General features: G+C 41.5%; 1 protein-coding gene across 2 annotated transcripts; it reads left to right on the forward strand.

Annotated features, from left to right (window-relative positions):
* The first annotated feature begins 348 nt into the window (after positions 1-348).
* Positions 349-14,252, forward strand: LOC146517590 (malate dehydrogenase, cytoplasmic-like). Of its 2 annotated transcripts, none has more exons than XM_085164060.1 (9): positions 349-598; positions 6,544-6,642; positions 7,844-7,940; positions 9,253-9,428; positions 10,171-10,293; positions 11,490-11,666; positions 11,750-11,863; positions 12,583-12,672; positions 13,824-14,252. In XM_085164060.1, the coding sequence occupies exons 1-9, from the start codon at positions 545-547 to the stop codon at positions 13,944-13,946; spliced, it is 1,053 nt and encodes a 350-aa protein (XP_085020186.1). In that variant the 5' UTR covers positions 349-544; the 3' UTR covers positions 13,947-14,252. The 2 variants fall into 2 exon arrangements, with proteins under 2 accessions (XP_085020186.1, XP_085020187.1); XM_085164061.1 differs by lacking the exon at positions 349-598 and adding an exon at positions 5,543-5,697.
* Positions 14,253-14,407: the final 155 nt, after the last annotated feature.

Below are 14,407 nucleotides of genomic sequence, written 5' to 3' on the forward strand. Positions count from 1 at the left end.
GTAATACCTGCATTACTATTGCTCCTTGCTTTCCTTCCAAGACAGCGCTGATTCTGCAGCAGTCCTCATGTGACCTGAAAAACATACATTTTGGGTCGGAGCAGCCATGATATCCCGTTCCCCTGCAGTGACGTCACCTACTACAGATATTCTTATTAGAAAGGCACTACTATATTACGCCCATTATGACGATTAATTTACACCTATGGTTGCAGAGGAAAAGCTTTAGCGGTTTGGTCAGAGGCTATTTCCGTCCTCAAAATCTCATTAAGGGACTAGACGGACTGCAGCAATCGTGTGTGTTTGTGTGTTAATGTGTGTGTATAGGTAGAGAGTGGAGGTGTGACTCGGGCATACGAGAAACAAGAAGCCGTGAATGTGACTGCAGCGCGGGTACAGTCGCTTTTGGTGTCGCGGTGGTATCCTCGCCTGCCGTATTCTCTTTCTGAGGGTGTCTGTGTGTCTTTCTCTCGTTACTGAGGCGCCATTTCTGCTTCAGAGGACGTCTGTTTTTAGTAGAAGACAACTAAACACCAGCGGCACCATGTTAACGCTGCTGACTTCCATGTATCTGGTGATGCGGACCGTTTCATCGCAGGTGAGTGGAAATCAGCATCAGCAAAGCATAGGATGCTAGTTTTACCACCTTGGGGACGGAGCTGACGACGCGTCCTTGAACGCATCATTAAAGTCAAACTTGACCGACGCAAACGGTCACTATTCACTTTAGCTTTCAAACTAATTGATATTAATAATTCATGTCTGCGTTAGACAGGTGCATGTCATTGTCGTTTGTTCTAACTTATACAGCCCTATGTTGTGTTTCACCTGGGCCTTTTGCGTTTAACTACTGGTATGAAACTGGCTACCGGAAAACCTGTGCTACATTGATGTGAATGAAGAAACTCAGCAGGTTGCGTCTTTCTCTCACCCCGTTGTCATTGATTTGACAACAGCAGTCGCCTTCACACTTAGCAGCTTTGGTAAAGCTTACACTGACAACCAAACTAACAAACCAAACTAGCAAACCAACTTCCGCAGGGTTTCTTCAAAATAAAAGAAAAAGCTCCCCGATTTTGTTTTGGTTTTTTTTAACTCCAGCATGAAGATACACCGTTGGCACGACAGAAAGTACAATAGTAAATATATTATGATAATGTCCAAATTAAAACTATGATAAAACATGTTGTTTTTTAAGTAAATAATTACACAAAGTAAACTTAAAACATTTGAATGAATAATAAATTAACACCCGAAACCTTTGCTCTGCATGAAAAATGAACACACAAAAAAATTCCCTGGCTTGCTGGAGTCTCTCCCAGCTCATACAGGAACCCATGTACAGTGCACCTAAGAAAAACATCCTTAAAACTATACAAACAGAATAAAAGGACATAGATCGTGTAACATAGATGTTTTGTCTGCCAATGAAGGCTTAGCAAATATTATACACTTTTCATCCTTTTATTTTGAAGGCCATACACCGGTGGTTGTTCCCGCTGCTTTGATTCAGTACACCACGCTGCAGATTATCAGCACCGCGGTCAGTTCCCGCCCAGCTACCGCCAACACAGACCTGTTTCGGGAAAGTTTAACTGGGCCCACACAAATCCAACATGGCTGAGCTGAAGGATATGCAGAATAATTCTGACTGTAACTGAAAAACTCACTTGGTCCTCTGTTTCTTTCTCCTAGAGCAGACCCTGCATTCCTTTATTTCCCTCCCTTCAGTTATCAGTTGCTAAATTACACTACACAGCCAAAAAATGTGTGATGGCTGAATATGAAAATGTGCCGCTACAGCCTTGACTCTCCCATTCAGGCTTTCCGCATTGTGTTGTAATTCTTTTTCAGATTGGATATTTGCAGTCCCTGATTATGATTGACACCCATTTAAAGCCAAGGAATCATTTACAATTCAGTGTAACTATCAGTATAACTGTGGTTAAATATTTTTAAAAGGCTACATTTTGTTGTTAAATTTGGATTTCTTTTATAGGTTAAGCATCAATGAGCAATGGGAAAGGATGCATAGAGAAAGTACATTAAAAAGAAAGAAGTTTTGGCGTCATTGGATAGTTAGAGTGGAAAGAGGGCAGAGGAATGACTTGCGAAAAACAGGGGACTCACAGCTTGAAGTTATTTTATTTTCCCCATGTGAAATGCATTCTAACCGCTAAGCTATCAGATCACTTCAGCCTCCTGACTCTTGTTTGTGACCTTGGTTGTGCCACAACACAACAGCAGATTAGATAGCTCAGCTCAGTGCAACTTTACCCCCTGCTAGGTTGACTGGCAACTTAACAAGATAGCAGCTGATCATGTTAGCCTCCTGTAGTGCATTAAGTGAACTCACCAAAAGTAACTGTTCACTTTTGGCCCTGACTTGAAAGCAATCAAAACAATTCACACCTTACTGTAAAACTGACTGACTTTTTCAGATAGACTTTTTCTACTATCTACATCAGGGGCGATGTTTTGAGGAAAACATATTGCTGCTTCGAGTTTGAAATGAAATCTTTAGAGTTTTAGATGCTTTAAAGGGGACACAAATCAACTGAAACAAAAGTCTCAAAGGCAAAGACTTGTGGTAAATAAAAAAAAAGCCTACATGATGTTATAGGAGTCTTGGAGTAGGGAAAAAAATCCCAGAGGAAACATTTAACAGGATTTCAGGGATTCTTGAGCAGGTTAGTAAGGGAACCTCATGAGTTCTGATGAGCCTGAAAATCCTGGTCTTTTAAAAATACACAGGTTCCAAGTACTTAGATGTAGAATAAATGTGCTTGGTGTGAATAGTCAGAGATGCATTTACTATTTATAATATTGTTGGTAGCCAAAAGGTGTCATCTACTATGCTTCTGACTTACAGAGAGAATGAGAAATACTTTATCTCATAGTTGAAAAATTATTTTGTTTTTTTATTTTTGTAATTATAAATAATAATAATAATAATTATTATTATTATTATTATTGTTGTTGTTGTTGTTGTTGTTGTTATTATTATTATTTAAAATAAATAAATAATAATAATAATAATAATAATAAGTAAACATGAAATCATTGAAATGACTCCATTATTCATATCCAATTCTGAGCTTGAAAGTACTATAAAAAATTAATTCGGGAGTATAAACCTGTATTATACCAATCCCTGTGCAATAACACCTGTTTGCTGGCCTGATTTGATTTTTATTGTTTTTCAACAAAATAATAATAATAATAATGAAAAGACTGTAAAGAATTTGAATTCTAAAATGCAAACTATAAGAAATTCTGACACCTCACACAGTCGCAAAATGTTCACTCGTTAACGGGAAAAGACAACGGTTTGACATTAATCTATAAACACTTAATGTCATGTAATGCATGATGAACTTCATCTTGAATTTAATGGAAAAAATCGTCAAGTCCTTTGAGGAAGTTCCAGAAGTACTTTCCATGGATGATAAGGGTCCAAAAGGCTTGGTTCATGTAAGAGGCTCACTGATACAATGAAGAGATTCTGTATACTTGAGATTGATCCTGCTACTGCTATCAGCAGTTCAATCATCAATAAACACTAGTGACTCACTTAAACTCTTAACCACACGTGCAATCTCTACCTCCACCGTGTTTTAGGACTCTAAGAGCTTTCATCACAAACTCAGTGGGTACAACAATAGAGGTCGACTTCAAGCCCATAGCACAAGTCACCATCAAGTGTGGGATCTACCAAGGAGATGCTCTGTCCCCACTGCTGTTCTGCATAGGCAACATTGCAGACATGGAAGACAGTTACAAGTACATGGGAATCCCACAGGCAAATGGGAACTACGCAGAGGCCGCTAGGAAAGCAGCCACTAAGTTCTGCAGAGGGTCAGGCAAGTCCTGAGGAGTGAGCTGAATGAAGAGAACAAGATCTGGGCTATAACACCCACGCCCTGCCCACGATCAGGTACCCTGCTGCAATAATAAGTTGGCCAAAGGAGAAGATAGAAGCCACTGACATCAATACAATGAAGCTCCTGACCAAGCATGGAGGGTTTCATCCCAAGTCCAGCACCCTGAAACTGTACGCTTAGCGGAAGGAAGGAGGCCGGGGACTAGAGAGTGTCAGTACCACAGTCAAAGATGAGACAACGAACATCCTCGGTTATATCAGGAAGACGGCCACAACCGACCAGGTGCTCAATGAATACCTGAGGCAGCAGCAACCCAAGAAAGTAGAGCAAGAGGAGGAACCATCATGGAAGGACAAGCCCTCTGCACGGTATGTACCACAGATAGAGGAAGTGGCTGACATCTAGAAATCCTACCAGTAGGCTGACAAAGCTGGATTGAAAGACAGCACAGAGGCTCTAATCATGGAAGCACATGAACAAGCTCTAAGTACAAGATCCTTAGAGGCTGGGGTCTATCACAACCAAGCAAGGCCCCAGATGAAGGCTGTGTAAAGACGCTCCAGTACATCACAGCAGAGTGCAAGATTCTAGCAGGCAGAGCATACATGGAACGCCATAACCACACCATAGTGTGTGCCAAGCATGGCCTGGATGTCCGGAGGTCAAAATGGGAGACACCCCCTAGGGTGGTCGAGAATGACCGAGCTAAGATCCTGTGGGACATCCAGATACAGATGGACATAAATGGTGATGGCTAACCAACCAGACATAGTGGTGGTAGACAAACAGAAGAAGACAGCCGTAGTGATAGACGTAGCGATAGCGAATGACAGCAACATCAGGAAGAAGGAACACAAGAAGCTGGAAAAGTACCAAGGGCTCAGAGAAGAGCTCGAAAAGGTGTGGAGGGTGAAGGTAACAGTGGTCCCCGTGGTAATCGGAGCACAAGGTGCAGTGACCCTGAAGCTAGGTGAGTGGCTCCAGCAGATCCCAGGAACAACATCTGAGATCTCTGTCCAGAAGAGCGCCGTCCTAGGAACAGCAAAGCTACTGTGCAGGACCCTCAAGCTGCCAGCTCGGGTAGAGGACCCAGCTTGAAGAATAAAGACTGCCTGCAGGAGCAAGAGGGGAATTTGTGTGTGTGTGTGTGTGTGTGTGTGTGTGTGTGTGTGTGTGTGTTTGTTTCACCTCAGTTCTGTGAATACTTAATTGACTATTGAAGGGAATTCATCCACTTCTTGATATATTTCGGTAGTTTTAGGGCCAGAAAAGTTTATGTGGTTGCATTCATTGGGTCAATGTTGAGTCCCCATATTCCCAGTGTTATTATGTTATTCCATTAGTGTTTTCGTTTTTTCAGATTGCTCATTCTTAAAACTTTCCATAGAGAGGGCCTTAAACATGCTTCTTTAAGTGTAAAAAATGCCGTTCTTGAGTTACAAAGCTGTCATTTTGCGAAACAAATGATGTTGTTCCGCTGCCGACCACAAGATGTCGACAACCTACAGTTTATAGATGCTCTGTTAAAAAGGACGCTTTTTCAGAAAATCATCCACCATATTCAGCACAATGGGGCGCGGTTTCACCAGAGTGATGCATTGTGGGAGAATGGGTTCTTTTCTGTATTCTCGGCTGTGTCAAAACATCTGAATTAATATTGAAAAGGACTACAAATCCCATGGTGAGTGTGAAGAGTCGGTTCGCCGCCTGACTAACAACACAAGGCTAGAGGTGACCTCGCAGTCCAGTCCGACTCTGACAGGGGGAATCAGGCACCGCACAGCAAACCTATCTGCATTCACTAGTTAAAATGGTAAGCTGGTGTATTTTGACCTCGTTGGCTGATAGTAACTATGTAAACTAGACGTCGAATATCGTAATGCCGTTTATCTTAGTTAAAAAAACGGTTTATTTAATGATGCACTAATCGTTAACATTGACATTGGCAAGAAGGCGGCAGAGTAATTGTTTCATCGCACTTCATGCTGATGGTGTGACGAGTTTTTAATAAAGGTTGTCTTTGTGTTCGCACGAGCCCCAAGGGCAAAGCAGGCACGCGCGGGCTGTGGCGCAGGAAGGAGATGCGTTATCGAAAACACGGAAGATGTAACACAGCAACGGTCTGTTAGTGCACCGCTGTACTGTGTAACAGTCGCTGCTTCACTTTACATCAAAACCTCCATTTTAATATGAACGAGAGGCGATGGCGTGGCATCGGCGTCAAATTACATCAGCGGCCTTTTCTTTCAATCTGTTGGGGTAACCAATCACAACAGGAGCTCCATCAGATTGAAATGTCTCTTACAAACCGCCCAGTTAGAAATAATGCAAGGCGGGCTCTGGACACACTTGTCTGCAGTTTATTTTTTATGATACCAAGTGCTCACAGAAAATAAACAACAATTTTGCTACTCTTGCTATTATGCAAGAATATTAGATCATTCTGTTTGTCCTAATTTTCATAACTTTGTTGTGAAGTTTTGTCTATGAGGAAGACGTCACTGTCCTCATTGTAAAGATTGAGTTTGTTATACATGTGTGCTTTTCAACTAGAAAGAAAAGTCACAGCCAGTGAGCCAACAGTGATAGTTACTGCTCCTTCATTTCCTGCCTCAGTTGTTTAACTGGGTCAGTGACACTGATGTTTCTGTCTACGCAGGCTGAACCAATCCGTGTTCTGGTGACCGGCGCTGCTGGCCAGATTGCCTACTCCCTGCTGTACAGCATCGCCAAGGGAGATGTGTTCGGGAAGGACCAGGTGAGATTCACTCTGAGCTTTGATTACATAACGTTCAGAAGCAGCAGAGTCCCCTTCTCCCAGATCCCGAGCTCTGACTGGGACTGTTATATAATGGAATTACTATGAGTAGTGAACATGCCTTTTCAGGGATAGTTAATGGAGTTCTGATCTGTGAGAGCGTGTAGGGAAAAAGGAGAAGTGAACAAAGTTTTCAAATAAAAGGCCTCTTTATGAACAAGTAGTCTCACAAAAGCCCCTCCCACTTGCTGTTCACTCTTATGTTTGATGAGTGCAGCCAGAAAGTTGACTTAAAGGGAGTGTGGTCTCTAAGTGGGAGGGGCTAAAACAGCTTGTTTTAGAAGATGAAGCCAGTGTAAGAGTATTAAACTGGGAATCATGCAAAGGTATGCTATTAGAATAAAATAACAGAGCTTTAATAACTAATATGGATTTAGGAAGGCGTTGGAGAAAAGCATGGGAAAACTTCCACACTTGTTAAGGTTTGGAAGAACAAGTTTTAGGAACAACAGGTTCTACTTTAGCATCTGAAACCTGATTCCATGCCAGTATTGCAGTTTAAAACATGACCTTAATGAGTCACTGCATGTGGGAGGTGACACCGGGAAATGCATCGAAAGGTGTAGAAAGGAGCTAATCTGTCCCAGATCCTTTCACTTTCACGCTATATTCACCTTAATTACAAAAAATCCTAATCTTGCTTGTACTGAAACAAGTGTTTTGCACATTTTCTCGACATTTATAAAATGAGCTCTGCATAACTTTATCAAAGCATTAATAAGTGACTTAAGTTTGCTTGCTTTTGCACAGGGAGTTTGGATAAATTACTGATCCTGTCTGTTCGAGATCGCATTTTCACTAGAAAGAGCTTACACATGAGAGGACATGCTAGAAATAGCCAGTGTTAGCCAGATGAAAGACGAAATAATTCTGTAGATGCCCGGCTGATGTTAACCATGGATTTCCCCAAGTATCTATCTGTCCCTAGATTTAGCCACTAGCAAAATCTAATTTTAAGCCACATCAGTGTTTTTCATGGATAAACTCTGTTTTGCTTACAAATAAATCAGTCAAAGGTTTTTGGGTTTTTTGTTTGTTTTATATCACTTACAATAAAGTGTTTGGTTTGAACTTGTATGATGCACATTGAACGCCATAATTCAAGTTGTCTTACTGTGATGTCACCATGTTGTGTTCTCAGCCAATCATCTTGATCCTCCTGGACATCCCCCCCATGCTGCCAGTGCTGGATGGAGTCGTCATGGAGCTGCAGGACTGCGCCCTCCCCATTCTGAAGGGTAAGCCCACACCGTGTGTCTGTGCGTGGCAAGAATTCACGGTGAATCTTCTCAATCAGTTGGATCTAAACTAGCCATTTAATTACAAAAACAACTGCTTGTTTATTTTCTGGAATCTTAAACGGTGTTGCCTTTGAAGATGTTGACAAATATTCTGCAGAGCTTTTGCTATGATGGTGAAATTATTTTGAATCAGAAACCTCTCTATCATGTTAGCTGTTTATTGCTCATTTTAAGCTCAAGTGGATAGAAGGATGGAGATTTTAAATAAACTGTGGGCAGAAGCCTTCTCTGTCTACTGCTGCTCTTTGGAGGAGTGTCTGAAGTATAGTTTCTGGTTGGCTGCTGGTTCAGGCACCACAGCAGCCAATCAGAGCAGTGGTGGGACAAATATGAATGGAGTAGAGATGAACCCCGACTGAAGTCCAGGCTGATTGCAGCCGGCTTACGTCTAACATCAGACATCAAGCACATCTTATCAGCAAAGGCAGAATCAGCCAAGGCTGCAGATATTCATGTGGACTCAGTCACTCAATAACAATGAGCTTTTATTACAGTAACAATTGGTTGAAGGTTAATGTGACTCTATCAAGGACTATCTTTACTTGGGAAATGATCATTTTTTATAAATTATCACACTGATTTTGTCATTAAAAAATAAATACTATTGTCCAAAGTTTTTACACAACTAAGAACAAAAATAATCGCATAGTAGGCCAATCAGCTTTACCCTACGTTTCTTTGAGATGCCAAGCTTCTGTAACTTTCATTAAAGTAGTCGCTATTTTTAGTCAGAACTTTAAAAAAAATCTAAATGTCTGAGTTGTCTTCAGGTCATGTGATCACAGAATGTGCAAGGACAGTGATGATTTACTCCATGAATTATGGTTATACCCCAGTTAGCTAATCTCCAGGCCCTGAAATGTCCTAAAAGTCAGAGTCAAGGCAACAAGTAGTTTAAAAAAAAAGTTAAATTGGGGGAAATAAATCTCAAATTTATATTTAAAGGCAAAGTTACGCTTGCAGGGAGTGTGTGGGTACACTGGGTGCCAATGCTGGTTTTAAAAATCAGTGTGTGTCTTATCAGTCCGTGCATTTACTTTTTCTTATCATGACGTTCCTGCAGGGCCCCTTTGTTCAGATGGTGCAGTGTAATGATAAACACAGAAAGAAAATGTGTGTGGGGTTTGCAAAACAACTGTGGGCAACTGACAAATAAAGGCTGTCTCTCCTCTCGCTCATCAAAATGTTGTCAAAATATTGGAATATTTAAGTCCCGATTGCGACAGCTAATGTGCTTCGTCTCCAACAGAGGTCATCCCCACCGACAAGGTAGAAGTGGCTTTCAAGGACATTGATGCCGCCATTTTGGTGGGTTCAATGCCCAGGAAGGAGGGCATGGAGAGGAAGGACCTGCTCAAGGCCAACGTGGCCATCTTCAAGACGCAAGGATCTGCTCTGGACAAGTATGCGAAGAAGACTGTCAAGGTGACCCCTCGACTTTCACTTTATCCATATTTACGTTCATTTCATTCGCTTTTTTTTTGGTGGGGGTAATATTATTATATTAGTTTAATATTATTTTCAGATATTTTGTTGAAAGCCTGTGACTTAATAAGCCAGTTGCAGCTGATGAACACAGAAGTGAAAGTGCTTATCCAGAAAAAGTCTTTTGCGTGTCAAAACCATCAAGTGTGTTTTGTTGATCTTGCGTTTTGTACTGTGACTAATCTTAAAATCTCTAATTCAGTGAGGATTAGTCCCGAGTACTTTATCTTCAGAAATCTTTCTTTTTCATGCCAGAGTTGTGTTTACAAATGGGGGAGAATATTTGTGTTTTAAGTCCTTTTTGTAAAGAGAGCTAAATTTATTTGTGATTCATATCTGAGTTTGTTTATGCAACAGAGCGCCGTGGGCCATAACAACCCGCCCTGCTCAGAAATGACTTTTAACAGAGCAGCTACAAACTCAGGTCACTACCAGCGTAGAGCTATACTGTATACTGTAAACACCCACATTACGTTTTTGATTACTCCATTAGTTTAAAAGTTTTAATTTTTTTTAAAATAAATGTGTATTTTCAGGATAACAGAAGATTTGAGCATCTTCTAAATTCTGCTCACCCCGTGACTCTGTTTTGCTAGTTGTTCATTTGCTTGCTGCAGGCAAAGCAAATTCAGGAAAGTGTCTCAGACTCTGTGTCTGATATGTTTGGATCTCACCCTGACAGGTTTTGGTGGTTGGAAACCCTGCAAACACCAACTGTCTGATCGCCTCCAAGTCTGCTCCATCCATCCCTAAAGAGAACTTCTCCTGCCTGACCCGACTGGACCACAACAGAGCCTGCTCCCAGGTACACGTGTTTACAATTTACTATTGTTTTGTTTACAATATACTTTTGTATAATACAGGACAACCTGCTGTTGGCCACACATCACTGAGGCAACACTCATCTTGTTGGGACAGTTTCTGTGAGAAACTCTTAAATCAAGCTGACGAGAGTTGTCATCATGAAATTGAACTATAGTAATGCATAAAATCCTATCTGACGTGACTGTAGTTCGTCTCTGCCCTAAATCTGTCCAGACATGCTTTAAACTTGTTTTGTTTTTTGGTGGCAATGAGTAAACCGTATCATAATATTGTGATGTACGTTAAGATCTAAAACTGACATTTGTCTTTGCAAACACAGCCGAACAATATCACGCACAGACAAGTGCCCAGAACATTTAGCTGCACAAAGTGTTTTTTCAGGTGCTCAAACTTTCCTTTGGTTCCCCAGTAACAGTTTGTTTTGGGTTTTTTTGCTTATATTGATAAAAGATTTGAAATTGAATAATCACTAACTGGAAAACGCACCATTAATTATAGTGTTGACATATCATGGTTACTATTTTATAGAGGTGGGAATCACCATACATCCCACGATACGATATTATTGCAATTTTTTAAAATATTTTGCGATATTCAGATTCTGTACATAAAGGTAAACTTTATCAATATTCATTTTATCTAATATCAAAGTCTCACACTCAGTCTTTCTCTCATTTCAGTTTTATTGTTGACAAACTGAACGGTTTGTATTACAGTCTAGTCCAACTTAACTGAACGCAACCATCTGGTACAATTATAGCTATTCTGAACTATGCAGTTTATGAAAACTATGCAGCCCCTTCAGCAACTGAAGAATTTGAAAGTAAATTAAAACAAAATATAATTTTACATTAAATAAAAACGTTTTAAACTTAATTAAAATAAAACATGTCTTAAATTAAAATAAGTAAACTGTCATGTTTATTGCTGCCATAAAAAGTTAAACACATTTGGACAGTGAAGGAATGTCAGGATTCTTGCTCAGAAAAAGGATCAACATGCTCTGAAGTCAGAGCACAAAAACTTTTTTGTAACAAAATATCGATTTCTGCTGTCCCTGTATCGATACATTATTAGCAAACAAAATATCACCATACTACACAGTATCGATTTTCCCCCCACCCCTACTATTTTATAATACTACTTCTGTTTTTGTTGTTGTATTCTCTCCTGAAGGTGGCGATGCGCTGTGGCGTGTCCTCTGACCAAGTGAAGAACGTCATCATCTGGGGCAACCACTCCTCCACCCAGTACCCCGATGTCCACCACGCTAAGGTCAACCTCCAGGGAGCCGAGACGGAAGCCTACCAAGCCATCAAGGACGATGCCTGGCTCAGAGGAGACTTCATCTCTGTGAGTTATTGACTCCATGCCGAACATAACAAACAGACAGAAACTTTGTTCTAATGTGAAACCTTCTCCTCTTCATCTTGCAGACAGTGCAGCAGCGTGGTGCTGCTGTCATCAAGGCCAGGAAGCTGTCCAGTGCCATGTCTGCCGCCAAGGCCATCTGTGACCACATGAGGGACATCTGGTTTGGCACCAAGGAGGTCAGTGTGGATACAGAGATTAATGCCAGCTCAATTTTATTTTATTTTTTTAGTGTTTGACAATAATAAGAAACGGAGCCCCGCAGGGGACATGGGAGAAAAAAAAAATTAAGACGGACTCGCAAAAGTTTTGCGAGATCTCGCAAAAGTTTTAGCCGCATTCTTCGGAGGCCGCCAGCTCAAAGCCGACCGGGAGGTCGAAGCACGATGTGCCGGGAAAGCGGTGTTCCTCCCGGCTGTAGTAGGTCTCGACCTCCCGTTAGCTTCAAGCTAGTGGGTGTCAGCTCTCCGAAAACGTTGGAGCACTTTTGCAAATATGTGATGTCTTGTAAACCGAGCCGGTATCTGACGTTTACACAACTACATTAACGCCTCAAAATATCTTAAAAGTGTATTTTGTGACCCAGAAAGAGTAATATTACAACTAAGTAGCTGCCGCCATTGTTGGAATTCAACTTTTGCGAGATCCCGAGTTTGTTTTGCGAGATCTTGCAAAAGTCCGTCTTAATTTTTTTTTTCTCCCATGTCCCGTGCGGGGCTCCGTAGAATCCCGATGGTCAGAAAGGTGAGTACTCATCTTTAGATCTGTAAGATTACATCAAAAAAGCTTTTTCTTTTCTTTTTTTCCAGACAAGTTGCTGAGTTTGTCGTCTTTCTTTATACATTTCTGCTTACATATTATTGATGCAAACTGATTGAAACTGTTACCTGTATTCAAGGGTGAATTTGTCTCCATGGGTGTCTATGCTTCTGGAAACTCCTACAACATCCCAGAGGACCTGATCTATTCTTTCCCAGTCCAAATCAAGGTGAATACATGCTGGACCGTAAAATAGGTCCAGATTAGGAAGTGACTGTTCAAAATCTGTCCAGGTTCTTGTGTTGGGCTGGTTTATATACATCTGTCTCCATAAACAGCTGCTGCAGATCATTCCCACACTGCTTTATGGTCCTTATGTGAAGCTAAATAAACAATGTTAGTGCTTGTAAATCTGTAGCAAACCGATTTGTCTTTTCAGCAGCATGTCCACCTGCACTCTTCTGCCTCCATCGGTTCAGAAAATGAACACAAACTCTTTAAGGTTGTTGAGGGTGTATTTCTTTTTGCCTGGACATCAAGCAGTTTGTCAGCGTTAGCAAGTTAGCTGATGTTAGCTGATGTTAGCTGATGTTAGCTGATGTTAGCTGATGTTAGCTGATATCAGCTGATGCTAGCTGATGTTAGCTGATGTCAGCTGATGTTAGCTGATGTTAGCTGATGCTAGCTGATGTTAGCTGATGCTAGCTGATGTCAGCTGATGCTAGCTGATGTCAGCTGATGCTAGCTGATGTCAGCTGATGTTAGCTGATGTCAGCTGATGCTAGCTGATGTCAGCTGATGCTAGCTGATGTTAGCTGATGCTAGCTGATATCAGCTGATGTTAGCTGATGTCAGCTGATGCTAGCTGATGTCAGCTGATGTCAGCTAAAAAGAAGAAAAAAACACGCTGTGAATATTAAAGCCTGTCAAACAGCAGAATACTGCAGTGGACATCAACAGGACATTTATCTCACTGAACGGATCTTTTGGTTTTCGTGATCAAATGTGATTCTGGCTAATGTTACCCAACGCTTAACCAAAATCAGATGCTAGCAACCAGAAGTGGTTGCTAGCTTGCCTAATTACTTAACCGCTGCAAAATGAACGTGTGCCCCTTATCACATTCATGTAAATTTAGTCGGCATTATATCTGGTACTTGTATATAAAGTGTATATACTCGTCTCCCAGATGATGTATAAGATACATTAGTGTCCAAAACTGTAGGTTAGTCACATGGTTTTAGTTGATGTTTGTCGCACAGCAACAACAACAGTGTAACAACGATGCTCTTTTGCTGACAGGCTTAGTTGAAGTTGAGTTTGGACAAAATGCAATAAATCTCATAGCTCGACCACTGACTCTTCTCTCTCTATCCACAGAACAAGACCTGGAAAGTGGTCGATGGCCTTCCCATCAATGACTTCTCCCGAGCCAAGATGGACGCCACAGCGGCAGAGCTGGTGGAGGAGCGAGACACCGCCCTGGATTTCCTCTCCCAGTGACTGTCACGCGCCGGTGTCCAGAATGTAGTTCCCCCAAAGGCGCGCTGCTCTCGGCTCTGAGATTCCACCATAATAAACCGTCCAAGCTGGCGCCCGCGTGTCACCTCTGTGTGTGTGTGTTTATGCGTGTGAGTGAGTGTGTGTCACTTGGCCACTTCAGGTTTTCAGAAAACCTGTTTAATGAACATAGCCTGGCCTCCTACATCTGCAAGACACTGAAAAATGTCTGGTGGTAGATAACACGCAGTAGCTGTCCAGAAACTGTAACGGAACGTCACCAATAAAGCAAGAAACCGACAGACCAAACCAGGCCTCACGTGTGCTTCTTTCATGTTTAGGAGTCTCAGCAGTGGATACAATGCAGGTTAAAGACTGGGGTTCAACTATCATACCCTACTGGATCTGTTGTAATAGATGGTCCACTGTCAGAATACAGTCTGAAAGACATGAATGCAGTATAG

Source organism: Neolamprologus multifasciatus, chromosome 6 (assembly GCF_963576455.1).
Source record: "Neolamprologus multifasciatus chromosome 6, fNeoMul1.2, whole genome shotgun sequence".
Classification (NCBI taxonomy): Eukaryota; Metazoa; Chordata; class Actinopteri; order Cichliformes; family Cichlidae; genus Neolamprologus; species Neolamprologus multifasciatus.

What these genes read in the sequence shown, in the direction of transcription:
- LOC146517590 (XM_085164060.1), top strand. Translation starts at nt 545, where the DNA reads ATGTTAACGCTGCTGACTTCCATGTATCTGGTGATGCGGACCGTTTCA. An exon ending in TGCGGACCGTTTCATCGCAG is followed by an intron (nt 599 to 6,543) that starts GTGAGTGGAAAT and finishes CTGTCTACGCAG; the next exon opens with GCTGAACCAATCCGTGTTCT. An exon ending in ATGTGTTCGGGAAGGACCAG is followed by an intron (nt 6,643 to 7,843) that starts GTGAGATTCACT and finishes TTGTGTTCTCAG; the next exon opens with CCAATCATCTTGATCCTCCT.